The following is a 15,155-nucleotide window of genomic DNA, read 5'->3' on the forward strand; positions in this document are numbered from 1 at the left end:
TCCATTCTGCTCTTCACTAGTAGAAAAAAAAGTAGCTATACATATACATGAACTCTCCCTTTATCTTCAGCTAAAGCTTGTTTTGCAGCACTAAATGTGTTTTCATTTGCATTGCTTTTATAATGACACGTTGGTTTTGATCAGCCAAATCTAAGTCAGATGTAAAGAGAGAGAGACAAATAAATGAGCTCACAGTGCCTGGAGGCTTCACACCAGCCGTTCAAAGATCAGGCCTGAGCACATGAAAACAAGCAAATGTGTAATAAGCTAAATTAATCTCTTCCTTAAAGACAGAGCGATGCAATGCTTCCTCCAAATAAATCTTTGTGTCAGAGCTTTAAAGAGGCTTTACAGTGTTTAGCAAAGCTGTGCTGTGTTGTGCAACTGTTATATATAACTGTACTGAATTACCTGCTCTTCGTGAACGTTCTGCCACACAAAATGTATTGATTCAGAATCGTTAATTGAATAATTGCTCTGATGACATCTCTCAAGTTTTGTTTATGATATCGTAAGTAAATGAAATGAATTATTAGAAAAATAAAATTAATATACTTGGGAGTTGCCATAATAATTAAAAAGGAAGGAAGAGATTTTATTTTCATGACAGTAATCTAACCATTCTAACAGTGCCATTCTCTCTCCCTGATGAACAAGACTAAGTGGACAGGCCCAGTCCTTAATGAAAATGCCAAGCTACTTAGAAGCGATAAATTAATATTCACATGCAGGAAATGCCCTGTGGGTACCTGTCCATCAATTTGGCTTCCCTTGAAGGGATTTTCACCTTCAACAGTGGTAATGATGCCTCAATGATGCCAAGAAGTCAATATAATTGAATATATAAAAATAATCTCTCTTCTAGACTTCAACAGTGTCTCAAACTGTGCTCAGATTTTGCCCAAATACCAAAATCAGCGACCAACAGTGAAGAACAAACTTTTCTCCTCCAGTGGCTCAATGTCTGGGCGGTCTTACCCCTCTCTCTTGAGCGAGTGGCTGATGTACTGGCCGTTGGTGGATCCATGCTGGTTGTGGTTTTTGGGGGGAACAGGGGAGGGGGATGACAGGTCCAGACCCCGGTGACCGTTATTGGTCGCGCTGTTCTCCTCCTTTACATGGCTGTTTGTCACCTCCTTCCACAGCTGCTGCAGTTCGGCTGGAATCATGCCTGCCACAAACAAATTGGATAATTAAATCAATTAACAGCTAATCTGGTTCTACTCATGGCATAATTAAATAAAAAACAAGGGCTCAGTAAACAAAAGGGGGGCATTAATTATTCCACTACAGGCTGATACGCAGCGCCTGCCCTCTCGCTCTGCCATTCTCTCTCACGCTCGCTCTTTTTCCCCTACGTGCTATGCGAAGCGTGTTTGTGTACAAAAATTCCCTGGCATTCACGCACATTTCATGCTTGAAGTAAACAATTAGCATACAGACAAGGCATGAAATCTGAATAATCACCATTATTTCTCTGACAAGGAAGTCAGCCAGCTCTTTCTCACACACACACAAAACAAGACCACAAAAACATCCCTCTTTCTACGAGAGAGAGAGAAAGAGAGAGGGAGAAAGTGAAAGAACGAACAAGCCCCCAGGGTAATACTCTCGAAAGCATGTTAATGTGCAAAATGCTTAAAGTTTTGCACCGCCTCCAAATTGACACAGACGACTTAAACCTCATTTAACAAGTCAAGCACACTGCGGCTCATGCGTCCCTTTGAAAAAAAGAGAGAAGATAAAGTGGGAAGAAAAAAATTGCTTGAAGACAAGATGTTTGCCTCAATTCTGTGATAGACACACCACAACACTTACACGCACACCCACATACGCAAAGCGTTTCATGTAGCTGACTCTATGACTAGCGCTACCAGGATGAGAATTAGAAGAGCTAACAATGAAATTAGCCCACTTGAGCAGCCATGTTCTTAAAGGACCTCTATCATATTCAGAAGCATTTGTATTTATTTAAATATTATGACATGATGCTATGCATGTAATACTTTGGGTCAGTATGATCTGTTAAAGTTTTTGAAAGAAGTCTCTTATGCTCACCAGGGCTGCGTTTATTTGATCAAAAAAATATAAAATTGTGATATAGTGCCTGTGATGCACTGTGATGCAAAAAGCTGAAGTTTTAGGTGTGATTTGATCCTTCAGAAATCATTCTAAAATGCTGATGTGGTTTTTAAGAAACATTTCACCAGTCTTCAGTGTGACATGATCCTCCTGCTTAATATTTTTTGTTGTGAACTGTGATACGTTTTTAGAATTCTTTGATGACTTGAAGGTCAAAAAAACAGCAGATTATTTGAAACAGGACACTTTACTGTCACTTATGATCAATTTAATGTGTCCTTGCTAAATAAAATTAATTTCTTAAAAAAAAAAAAAAAAAATTACATTCATTTAGACAAATCTAAAAAAAGTTGAATGTTGCATTCAGCAATAGCGCATACGAATGGAACTCTGAATGGAACTGTGTGACTTCACAGAGTTCTTTGTATTTTCTGTGAAATTAAATGCGAAGGGGCTGTTTTGGGCGGTGGGGGATCAATTGCTTAACATCACAATTAAATCTATTTTCGAAATGAGCGAAAGCAAATGGAGAGCAATTTTTGTCTTGGTTATCTTCATTTGTCTCCTTGTTTCACCCCCATCCCCCTCGCTTTCTCATACTCTCGCCTTCATAATAATTCTCTTTACAGATACCAGAACTGGCCTCTTTCAAGTGCTCCAGCATAATACATTTGTGCAAGAATCGCTTAGTCTTAATTTATTCCTGTTGTGGCAAAATAACGGCGAGCTCGCTGTGAAGATCTCAATACGATCCGCAGAAAATATTTTTAATTTGATAAGCTACTAAAGATTTTAATTATGCCAGTAATGGAGAACAGTAAGCTAATGAGGCGGCTAAGACTCCAGAGAGAGAGAGACAAAGAGACAGAGCGAGAGAGACTAAAAACTGTGAAATGAGTCTGGTAGGACTGCCATAAATGTCACACACAAGATCGTTTGCATATAAAAGAGCCAGTGGAAATTATTGCAGGACGAATCAATAACCTTCCCACGTGCCACGTGGCATCTTTTGCTTCCTTGGGCTTTTTTGAGCCGTTTTTGCAGTGTTTTAACGTCCTCATGAAACTCTGACGGTGATGTCCAAAGATATCGACTCAATTGTTTTTTGTCTTTGCTGTTGTCATTGCCAGGGAGGGAAAACTTGTCCGTGTGGATTCAAGAAGGTCACGGCGCTGGTGATTGTTTTTTGGGTTTGGACATAGAGGGGAACAATCATTTCCCCCCACTTGGAGTGCAGTGACAGTGTGCGATGTATTTTTAGCCCCACTAGTTTTAAAGAGTAGATGTAAATGCAAGATAGTCAAATCTTCGTTAACGCATTAACACTGATATTATAAAAGATCATACCCAAATCCTCATCAGTAGTGACATTAAATCACAATGTCAGGCTTAATATTAAAATTGTTTATATTGTGAACCAAGTAGTACTCCAAATAAAGTCTTAATTGTAATGTTAATCATCAGTAAGCTCAAGCAATATGTCAGTACAAATATATTATAGACTTAACTATATTAGTAATAAATAAATGTATACTCTTTTTTTTTTAACAAGGTACAATGACATATTCTCCTATCTTTCCCCTCAAGTTTCTTTTATTATCTAAAAAAATCAAAATGTCCTAAATGAAGACATCCCTACAAGCTTAGTAGAAAACCATCCAAAAATGAAGGAGAGAAACATTCTTTATAAATGTGTATTTCAATAAATACAGCAAAACCTGTATTAAATGAATTCAGTATAAACGAAAACAGATTCTTCAGTCAGTATTGAGTGTAATGAATTTCTCTGCTCAAAAGTACTAATCAGTACTCAATAGTGCAGGCAAGCCTCTATGAACCTGTTGGGTGGGCACATAATGAAAAGAAAGAAAGAAAGAAAATGAAGGAAAATGAAAGAAAGAAAGAAAGAAAGAAAGAAAGAAAGAAAAGAAGGAAGAAAAGAAAGAAAAGAGTTCCTAGTGCTATTATCCCCACACCATCAGTGACATCATGGCTAGTTTAAACTAAACCCTTGACATGTTGAATCTGTCATGAACTCCATGCTGCATGGCCTTCACTAGTAGAAAAAAAAGTAGCTATACAATATACATGAACTCTCCCGTTATCTTCAGCTAAAGCTTGTTTTGCAGCACTAAATGGGGGGGGGGGTTTGGTTTTTCATTTGCATTGCTTTTTCATAATGACACGTTGGTTTGATCAGCCAAATCTTAAGTCAGATGTAAAGAGAGAGCGACAAATAAATGAGCTCACATGTGCCTGGAGGCTTCACCAGCCGTTCAAAGATGCAAGGCCGCCGTGTCCCCCCCCAGGCCCACCTGAAACAAGCAAATGTTGTAATAAGCTAAATTATATCTCTTCCTTAAAGACAGAGCCGATTGCAATGCTTCCTCCAAAATAAATTTTTGTGTCAGAGCTTTAAAGAGGCTTTACAGTGTTTAGCAAAGCTGTGCTGTGTTGTGCAACTGTATTATAACTGTAACTGAATTACCTGCTCTTCGTGAACGTGCTGCCACACCAACAAATGTATTGATGGGTCAGAATCGTTAATTGAATAATTGCTCTGATGACATCTCTCAAGTTTGTTTTATGATATCGTAAGTAAATGAAATGAATTATTAGAAAAATAAAATTAATATTACTTTGGGATGTTGCCATAATAATTAAAAAGGAAAGGAAGAGATTTTATTTTTTTCATGACAGTAATCGAAATAAACATTCTAACAGTGCCATTCTCTCCTCCCTGATGACAAGACTAAGTGGAACAGGCCCAGTCCTTCCTAATGAAAATGCCAAGGCTACTTAGAAGCGATAAATTAATATTTCACATGCAGGGAAATGCCCTGTGTGGTACCTGTCCATCAATTTGGCTTCCCTTGAAGGATTTTCACCTTCACAGTGGTAATGATGCCTCAATGATGCCAAGAAGTCATATAAATGAATATAGAAAAATAATCTCTCTTCTAGACTTCAACAGTGTCTCAAACTGTGCTCAGCATTTTGCCCAAAATACCAAAATCAGCGACCAACAGTGAAGAAGCAAACTTTTCTCCGAGCCCTTCATAGTGCCTCAATGTCTGGGCTGTCTTACCCCTCTCATCTTGAGCGAGTGGCTGATGTACTGGCCGTTGGTGGATCCCCATGCTGGTTGTGGTTTTTGGGGGGGAACAGGGGAGGGGGATGCAGACAGGTCCAGACCCCCGGTGACCGTTATTGGTCGCGCTGTTCTCCTCCTTTACATGGCTGTTTGTCACCTCCTTCCACAGCTGCTGCAGTTCGGCTGGAATCATGCCTGCCACAAACAAATTGGATAATTAAATCAATTAACAGCTAATCTGGTTCTACTCATGGCATATAATTGTAATATAAAAACAAGGGCTCAGTAAACAAAAAGGGGGGCATTAATTATTCCAACTACCAGGCTGATACGCAGCGCCTGCCCCTCTCGCTCTGCCATTCTCTCTCACGCTCGCTCTTTTTCCCCTACGTGCTATGCGAAGCGTGTTTGTGTACAAAAATTCCCTGGCATTCACGCACATTTCAATGCTTGAAGTAAACAATTAGCATACAGACAAGGCATGGAAATCTGAATAATCACCATTATTTTCTCTGACAAGGAAGTCAGCCAGCTCTTTCTCTCACACACACACAAACAAGACCACACAAAAACATCCCTCTTTCTACGAGAGAGAGAGAAAGAGAGAGGGAGAAAGTGAAAGAACGAACAAGCCCCCCAGGGTAATACTCCTCGAAAGCATGTTAATGTGCAAAATGCTTAAAGTTTTGCACCGCCTCCAATTGACACAGACGACTTAAACCTCATTTAACAAGTCAAGCACACTGCGGCTCATGCGTCCTTTGAAAAAAAGAGAGAAGATAAGTGGGAAGAAAAATTGCTTGAAGACAAGATGTTGCCTCAATTCTGTGATAGACACACACAAACACTTACACGCACACCCACATACGCAAAGCGTTTCATGTAGCTGACTCTATGACTAGCGCTACCAGGATGAGAATTAGAAGAGCTAACAATGAAATTAGCCCACTTGAGCAGCCATGTTCTTAAAGGACCTCTATCATATTCAGAAGCATTTGTATTTATTTAAATATTATGACATGATGCTATGCATGTAATACTTTGGGGTCAGTATGATCTGTTAAAGTTTTTGAAAGAAGTCTCTTATGCTCACCAGGGCTGCGTTTATTTGATCAAAAATAATATAAAATTGTGATATAGTGAAAAGCTGAACTTTCAGCAGTCATTACTCCAGTCTTCAGTGTGACATGATCCTTCAGAAATCATTCTAAAATGCTGATTTGGTTTTTAAGAAACATTTCGTATTATCAATAATGAAAACAGTTGTCCTGCTTAATATTTTTTGTTGAAACTGTGATACGTTTTTAGAATTCTTTGATGACTTGAAAGTTCAAAAAACAGCATTTATTTGAAACAGACACTTTACTGTCACTTATGATCAATTTAATGTGTCCTTGCTAAATAAAATTAATTTCTAAAAAAAAAAAAAAAAAAATTACATGCATTTAGACAAATCTAAAAAAAGTTGAATGTTGCATTCAGCAATAGCGCATACGAATGGAACTCTGAATGGAACTGTGTGACTTCACAGAGTTCTTTGTATTTTCTGTGAAATTAAATGCGAAGGGGCTGTTTTGGGCGGTGGGGGATCAATTGCTTAACATCACAATTAAATCTATTTTCGAAATGAGCGAAAGCAAATGGAGAGCATTTTTGTCTTGGTTATCTTCATTTGTCTCCTTGTTTCACCCCCATCCCCCTCGCTTTCTCTTTATACTCTCGCCTTCATAATAATTCTCTTTACAGATACCAGAACTGGCCTCTTTCAAGTGCTCCAGCATAATACATTTGTGCAAGAATCGCTTAGTCTTAATTTATTCCTGTTGTGGCAAAATAACGGCGAGGTGAAGATCTCAATACGATCAGCAGAAAATATTTTTAATTTGATAAGCTACTAAAGATTTTAATTATGCCAGTAATGGAGAACAGTAAGCTAATGAGGCGGCTAAGACTCCAGAGAGAGAGAGACAAAGAGACAGAGCGAGAGAGACTAAAAACTGTGAAATGAGTCTGGTAGGACTGCCATAAATTCACACAAGATCGTTTGCATATAAAAGAGCCAGTGGAAATTATTGCAGGACGAATCAATAACCTTCCCACGTGCCACGTGGCATCTTTTGCTTCCTTGGGCTTTTTTGAGCCGTTTTGCAGTGTTTTAACGTCCTCATGAAACTCTGACGGTGATGTCCAAAGATATCGACTCAATTGTTTTTTGTCTTTGCTGTTGTCATTGCCAGGGAGGGAAAACTTGTCCGTGTGGATTCAAGAAGGTCACGGCGCTGGTGATTGTTTTTGGGTTTGGACATAGAGGGGAACAATCATTTTCCCCCCACTTGGAGTGCAGTGACAGTGTGCGATGTATTTTTAGCCGACGTGCTTGACAGGGCGGCCCACTCTCCCTCAATTACCCACAAGTCCAGGTGACCCCGACACCACTGTTTACTGAAACGAATCCAAGCCAGACGGAGGAGGGGGAGCTGATGAGAGGGCTAACAGAGTGGGACAAAGCTGTCTTGTTGTGTCTGACACCCCTCATAAACCTTTTTCCTCTGCAGGTCTGTATCTCTATGTCTTGGTTTCCATCCCCGCCTCTCTCTTTCCCACAAATGTACTCTCAAAATTGTCTGCATATATCTTCACATGACCTCTCAACCAATTTGGCAAACATCACAGCATTATCGTCATTTAGTAGCAGATGATGGATGTGACGTTTCGCAGATAACACATGACATTAAAACAGTTCTTTGTCCTTAAATCCGTCTTGCAAACTCCAGATCGCTTTAACAGCCCTAAAGTCATTTTTCAGCGGCACACATCCTCTCATTAAAAGCCAAAGATACACACTTGTGCTTTTAAAAAATGGATGTCATTGAGACGTTTGACTGATCGTTGGCGAAGCAACTCAATTTTTACCGCAGCAGGTAGCGGCGACACCCAGACAGGGGCCCCGAACTCTCGCTTCAACCTTTTCCTGTCCTTGTACCTCGGTACCCTGGTGACCGTGTTCAAGCAAGCAGAAAGTTGATTTAAGGTTCACAACCACATTAGTTGTGGCCCATCAGCAGCCTGATAAAAAATGCCGTCGCGCTCAGGTCTTTCTCGACGAGACCGCCGCCACGCCACTGGGGGCAAACTGACACTACTATTAGTTTATTGTTCTGTGAGGCAGAGATCTTCTCTCCCTCCTGTTAAAGGGGTTATGATCACCGGGGCCTTTGATATGCAGCCCTTAGGCCTAAAATATGTTCCTCCCTAATGCTACAGAAACTATTAAACAGTGCCATACTGCCAGCTGATCAATCACTGCCAGCGAGGCCGGACGAGGGGCCGGAGTCCCCTGATGGGTCCACACGCACATCACACTTCATGCCTGGTCACATTCACTGCTTTCATATTAGTGGCAAATTTGTCTTGTCGGTATCCTGTGGCCCTTGACTGGACAACTTAACTAATGTGCGGCTGGGGATGAGAATGAACTTCAGAACTAGAGGGATTCATAACGTGTGTGTGGGAGGGCACAGATTTAGATGAGAGTGGGCTAATAGTGTGGAAGATGAGGGTCAAACACACGTCCGGCAGCCACGTCAATGCAGACGACCAGGCCTCTTCTGCCTAAATCAATTCTGTTAACACAAAATTTAGTTCTTCACAAGTGTAATTTACTCAAATATTAATTCCACATGTTAAGAAGGAATTTATCTTTTTCCACCAAATTTTAGCAAAATGCTCAAAAGGTAAACAACAATGATAAAAAAAGTATAAAATGTGAAATTAAATAATTATAAAATAATTAACAAGTAATTATAAAAAAAAAAAAAAATGTTACATATAAGTCTAACCCCCGTCTAACCCCCCCCCCCCCCCCCAAATAAGCTTTTTTTGTCCCAACTATCATAGGATCCATAGTGACACCTGTATTTCATTCACACTCTGAATGATCAGAAAGACTATTTAGAGGATTCACACCATATTTAAATGGTTGATACTCCCAAACATTTGCATTGTGTACGTGGCACAAGAGAAATGGTTTAACTCTACCAAATACGCCTCATCTGTCTACATTTCTGGAATATTCATCTGTTCTGTTTATTTTCTCACTCTATTACTCAAACTGCTAAGTCCACTGTTTTTTTTTTCTTACTGGACCCAGTTTATGATTTTTATCTCCTCCAACACATTGTTATAATTCATTGCAGACTTCAGTTGACCCTTTCCAAAACATTAACATCAAAAAGTCCAAAAAGTGATCCAACCTCGAATACAACTATCTAAAACACATTGTTTTGATTGAAGTCTCAGATGTCTGCGCCGTGCCAGAGAGCTAGCTTGCATACTTGTAAACAGTCTTTTAAATCTAGTAGAAAATGACTGGATGTGCCTGTACATTAAATGTAAAGCTGTGATGTAAAAAGATTTTATTCAAACATCAAAGTCAGAGGGTCCAATAAATAAGCCAATTTCAGCCCGTGTTGCTGGATGAGTAATCTTCCTTAGTAGCTTGCCCAAGCACATAATCACCACGTACACATAAGAACGTAACATAAGTTATCACACCAATGCTAACTACTTAGCTAACTACTGAATGTTGTAGATTACATCTTGCGAATGGAAAACTGGGCTGCTGGAGCATGAAAGAATGCAGTGGAGTGTGAAAGAAAAAAAGGTCATCAATAACTTTTAACATTGAAGCAGAAAATGTGCAGCACACACACACACACTGACAAGTGTTTTAATCAGGGTATGAAATTACCCCCCATTCCAGCCAAATTTGGGCCCAAATTTACCAGCCACTGTGCCAGACGACCTGTAAGATATCTCAGACTGACATTTGACAAGAAATGGCACTGCTTAAACACAAAGATGTGCATTTTAAAAAAACTAATTTGATTCTACTGATAAATAAAGAAAACAAAAGCCTAAATTGAGTTAAAAAATAAATTAAAATGGCAGAGTGGCTAATAAAAGAAGTTTATTTTCTACTCTGTTTCCTAGCACTTAACCACCAATAAGATTCAAGGAATCCTAAAACTATTTACCCCACCAGGCATATCCACTATCTTGGACTAATACTAGACAACCAGGTTCTAAACAAGGAAATAATCTACTCTTCACTGTAAATCAGCATGTGCCCTGTCCCATTTTTCATTACTGTCCTCTGACTGGGCCTTGCATGCTTGCAATGTTCCATGGGTTACGGCTGCTCTGAGATGTCATTCAATCACTTAAAGAAAAAAAATAATTCTTTGCTAAGATGGCCTCCTGTCTGACACTAGCCTGTGGCTTTGCATCGTAAAGCATCGCCTCGCCCAGCCCCAGGGCAACGTGGATATGTGGAGTGGCTCAGCTTTCTGACTATACCCTGATCAAACAATAACATGACTGAACAAACACAGTTTGTATTTGTGTATTACCCAAGCACCCATTCCCCAGCCTTTATACGGCCTTATCTTGTTTTGGGCTTGTTTGTCTTAGCCTGGAGAGAGTACAGTCAGCTTTCAAAAGAAACAAAAACAAAGCTCAAAACAAAACTGGTATGAATGCAGTCTTTGTCATTCTGTTGCTGCTCCTTAAGTAAATATGACAAGGAAAATAAAGCAATACACCTCCTGGAAAAACACCTTTTGACTCACTGACTGCTTGCGAAGTGATTAATCTTTGACTAGTTTAGTGGGCTGAAGTTAGAAAACAATGGTGCTAGTATGTATAGGGCTGAAGGGCAGCCATCATAAGACATTAGAGTTAAAAGAGAGAAATACTGTATGTGATGGAAGTGTGGAAATGTAGGACACATTTTCTGGTTCTAAAACTAAAAGCAACAGAAATTTTAATGTAAAAAGAACATAAAAGCCTATTCTCACCAAGCACAATATTTCACCTAATTTTGCATGCTTCTGTAAAATGTTCAAAATCAACACTAAGTGCACCCCCCCAAAAAAAGTATTCCTTTTCAAGTATGTATTCGTAAGAACTTTTGATCATTGCATGACCACCTCCTGAATTTAGCAAAACAAATAAAATAAAATAAAATAAAATAAAATAAAATAAAATAAAATAAAATAAAATAAAATAAAATAAAATAAAGCATACTCCAGGTATGGGAAACCTAAAAAAAAAAATCCATATCAGGCAAGAAGTGTGATAAGAAGTGATATTTTCTTGGAGGCTGATGAAAATTCATGTTGTAATCAAGCAAATAATTTTGTTGCACTTTTCGTAAAATTTTTATCTGTAATTCCTGTTGTTCTCAATGTGAAAATCCTCTTAAGGGGTGATGGATGTGTCTGTGCTTACCCTGAGTGAGGGAGTGCAGGGGTAGAGTCTGGTTGGGCTGAATGGACAGCAGCCCTTGTCTCTGCAGGCTCAGGAGATGCTGCTGCTGAAGCTGCTGAACCTGAAGCAGCTGTTGCTGGAATGCCAACTGCTGCGCAGACACCTGCCGAGGGAGACGGAGAGTGGATGAGAGGTCTACATATCATCCTCACACTCACAAACAATTATGTCAACACGTGCACAAACATACTTATTCACTCAGGGCTGCTAAACACACACACACACACACACACACACACACACACACACACACACACACACACACACACACACACACACACACACACACACACACACACACACACACACACACACACACACACACAAAGAAGCATGGACAGGTACATTCCCACATTCGAGTCCCCGCTTAATTAACGAGGAGTCAGGGAGGCTCCTGACAAATAATGAAATGTTGTTAATCATTCCTAATAAGGATTTTAATTATGGCCATTCATAACTCCGCAAACAACCTGTGACCGAAAACAGCTCTGTAATATTCAGCAGCGTGTAAGTGCAGAGCCAAGGGAGCCAACCAATTGTCTCCTTTGGATAAATCAGGACTGTGAAGTAACAGAGTAACCGTGCAACAGGAGGAGAGCTGAGCAGTGTGTGCATTAATTTAATATATTTTGTGATTAATTTTCTCATTATATTGCATTAAGTAATTTCTAAGACTGAGAAAATTACATGTTCATTCAAGGCTATGATTTATGATTTTTTTCTTTATAATGTGAAGTGTGCACATCAAGACATTTATGCATAAAATAAACAGGGTCAAATTTGAACTGTTAAAAATTTTTACACTTTACGATAAGGTTCAGTGCATTGACATTTTACCTATTAATATTTATTTAATTTTCATAACATTTTTAATGCTTTTCATAAATATATTTCATTTGTGTGATTCATTAATGCATTAGGCATATTAAATGTTAATGCCTTAACGCGTGAGATTCCTTAAACATGCTTTTTAACACATTTATTGAATTCTTTTTGTCTTCTTTAATATATCACTTACTCACATCTGGACAGATGGAATGGAGTTTTGAGAAAAAGGAAAGTGGAATAGGACTGGGGAAATTTTGAGAGGAAGAAGTGGAAGGGAAATAGGGAGAAGAGGGTGTTGAAAGACTGAAGAAGAGGGAGGAATGGGCGAAAGAACTGTTGCGTTGTCAGAACGATAAATCGGAGGAAATGATCTAACATCCCCAATCACCTCTCAGTCAAAACAAATGGAAGATGTGTTGGAGATACAGGGCTATTGAACCCTTCCATTGACCCCTTTCAATGCTAACACTGTTGTTTATGACCTCCTCGATGCATTATAACAATGGCTAAACATCTGCCATAATCACAGGACAGTTCCTCTGAAAGTTTCTGAGGGACAGAGGTAAAATAAATGGACCCCAGCGGTCACGTGTTTGTGTGTGCGCATGTTTGTTGGTACATTAAAGTGCAAACTAGCTTTGCCAAGCTGTGTGCCGCACCCTCTTCCCAAACACAGGATGCTTCACTTTGTGTTTACTTCTCCAAACAGAAGACGCACAAAAAAGGTCCCACAGCACAGCCGTGAACAGGTCAACCTTTAGACCCAGAACAGATCTGAAACAGCCTGATAAAGCGCTTGCTCTCTTTTTTCCTCTCTCATTCATGGTCCACCCATCTGCCTGTCAAAGGTCTGTTTCTTTTTCTCTCTCTTTCTCCCCGCTCTAACCCTGATCATGAGGCTTTGGACATACAAATGCTTTAATGTCAATGGTTAGCACAGTGGTAGTGCAACAAATGCATGCTGTGGTGCTCCCACAGAGAAGCAGGTTCAGCTCCAGGTCATGTCCTGATCACATTACCCTTGTCTTCTCTTTCATTATCAGGACAATTAAAAGCAAAAAGTCCATGAAAACTGACAGAAAACACCATGCTGACTTTTCTGTTAAATACCATTTTCAAATAAAATAATGTAAGAGATCTACCTTTAACTTTAAAAGGCTCAAAACTACATGACACAAAATTAAAAAAAAACTATTTAAATTTATTTCATTTGGGATTTGATTGGACAGTATTAGATTTATGATACAAATCGCAAGTTAATAAATTGAACCGCATTATAAAGTGTGTTTATTTTCATCTGTATGTCACTATGAACCACTCGAGATCTTTCTTGGCACACAAGTGTTAACCTAAGTGTTAACGCCGGCCCGGCTTGCGAATGGGAGGTTAACTCGGAGTGGCACGCGAGAGAGGCAAGAACAGAAAGGATGACAACATGATCCAGACTGATGCTGGCAGGCCCTTTTATTGCCTCTTCTCCAATCCAAAGTTAAAAATCTTTGAAAACCTAAGAAATTTTGTTGTCTTTTAAATAAAAGAGGCACAAAGCAACAGCGGGGGGTTATTGTCTGACCCCCGTGGGGGGAGTCGCTGCAACAATTCGTATTCCATCTTTTGATGACTGCATGAGAGAAAGCCGAAGGAGGGGGAGAAAGGGAGCGCACGCGAGAGAGAGAGAGAAAAACACGCGCAGACGGAGGAGAGCCTCTTGAGGGCTGCATCAAATTCCTGTGATCATACATAATACTCTTTAAAATGGTGTTATTCTTCCTGTTCATCACGTTCCATTCAGCTGATCAATTGTTTCTTTTTTTGACGGTGCCACCCTACATCTTTCACCCCCCCCCCCCCATTTTAGAGTCCCCTTCCCCTCGTCTGTCCTTCTGACATGAGAGAGAGGGAAAGAGAGAGATGGAAAGAGAGTAAGAGTGACAGCTTCTGTCAGAGGCAAGAGAAACAGTCCTGTCGCATTGATTTATGGAGGCGACGCACCACAACTTGTCCAAACTGAAGTCCCCTGTTCATTAATTAGCGAGTTGGGGGACTTTGAAGTAAGCACGTGAGAACATGTGTATGCATATGTGTGTGTGTTTTATAACGTTCGCCTTCATTTATACACCCTTTCTCCTGTTACAGAATGAAGCTCTCAATGAGGAAGTTAAAAAGTGAAACTCTGATTGTCTTTGAAATGTACCATTCAATCTGGTCATATTGTACACATAAATATAAATACACAGAGCGCTCATAAAAGGATCTATACGGATTCTGTGCACCAATATCTTTTGAATCACAAATGTTTATTTATTAAATATTTTGGCAAATAAGACTGTACTTTTAGGTTGGTTTAATTAATTTTACTGTGACAAAACAACACAGATTTTTCCACCAAATATATACTCCATTGACGCTTAACACAGAATGTTGAAACATACTACTCTTCACAAAAGTTTGGGTCAGTGATATATATATTTTTTTAAAGCAATCAATACTTTTATACAGCAAGTGTGCATTAAACTGATACAGTTACAGTAAATACTTTTTCCATTTCAAAAAAATCTGTTCTTTTGAACTAAAAGTTTTTTTTTTTAATGATTTCTGAAGGATCATGTGACACTAAAGACTGGAATAATGACTGCTGAAAATACAGCTTTGCCATCACAGGAATAAATTACATTTTAAAATTTTAATAATATTTCATAATATCTATGCTTTTACTGTATTTTTGATCAAATAAATGCTGACTTGGTGACCGTAAGTACGGAAGAGGATTAGGGACAATCAATAACAAAAAAATAAATAAAACCATATTGAGATTAGTCAT

The 15,155-nt window shown here is 39.2% G+C and overlaps 1 protein-coding gene across 1 annotated transcript in view; it reads right to left on the minus strand.

Annotated features, from left to right (window-relative positions):
• LOC109097866 (forkhead box protein P1-B-like) overlaps positions 1 to 15,155 on the minus strand; it is a 189,980-nt gene that overhangs the window by 28,873 nt on the left and 145,952 nt on the right. The window contains exons 10-11 of the mRNA XM_042758744.1: positions 11,468 to 11,609; positions 979 to 1,171 (exon numbers count right to left, since the gene is read on the minus strand). Coding sequence (XP_042614678.1) covers positions 979 to 1,171; positions 11,468 to 11,609 — 335 coding nt within the window. The remainder of the gene's footprint in view (positions 1 to 978; positions 1,172 to 11,467; positions 11,610 to 15,155) is intronic.

This window comes from Cyprinus carpio, chromosome A6 (assembly GCF_018340385.1).
Source record: "Cyprinus carpio isolate SPL01 chromosome A6, ASM1834038v1, whole genome shotgun sequence".
Lineage (NCBI taxonomy): Eukaryota > Metazoa > Chordata > Actinopteri > Cypriniformes > Cyprinidae > Cyprinus > Cyprinus carpio.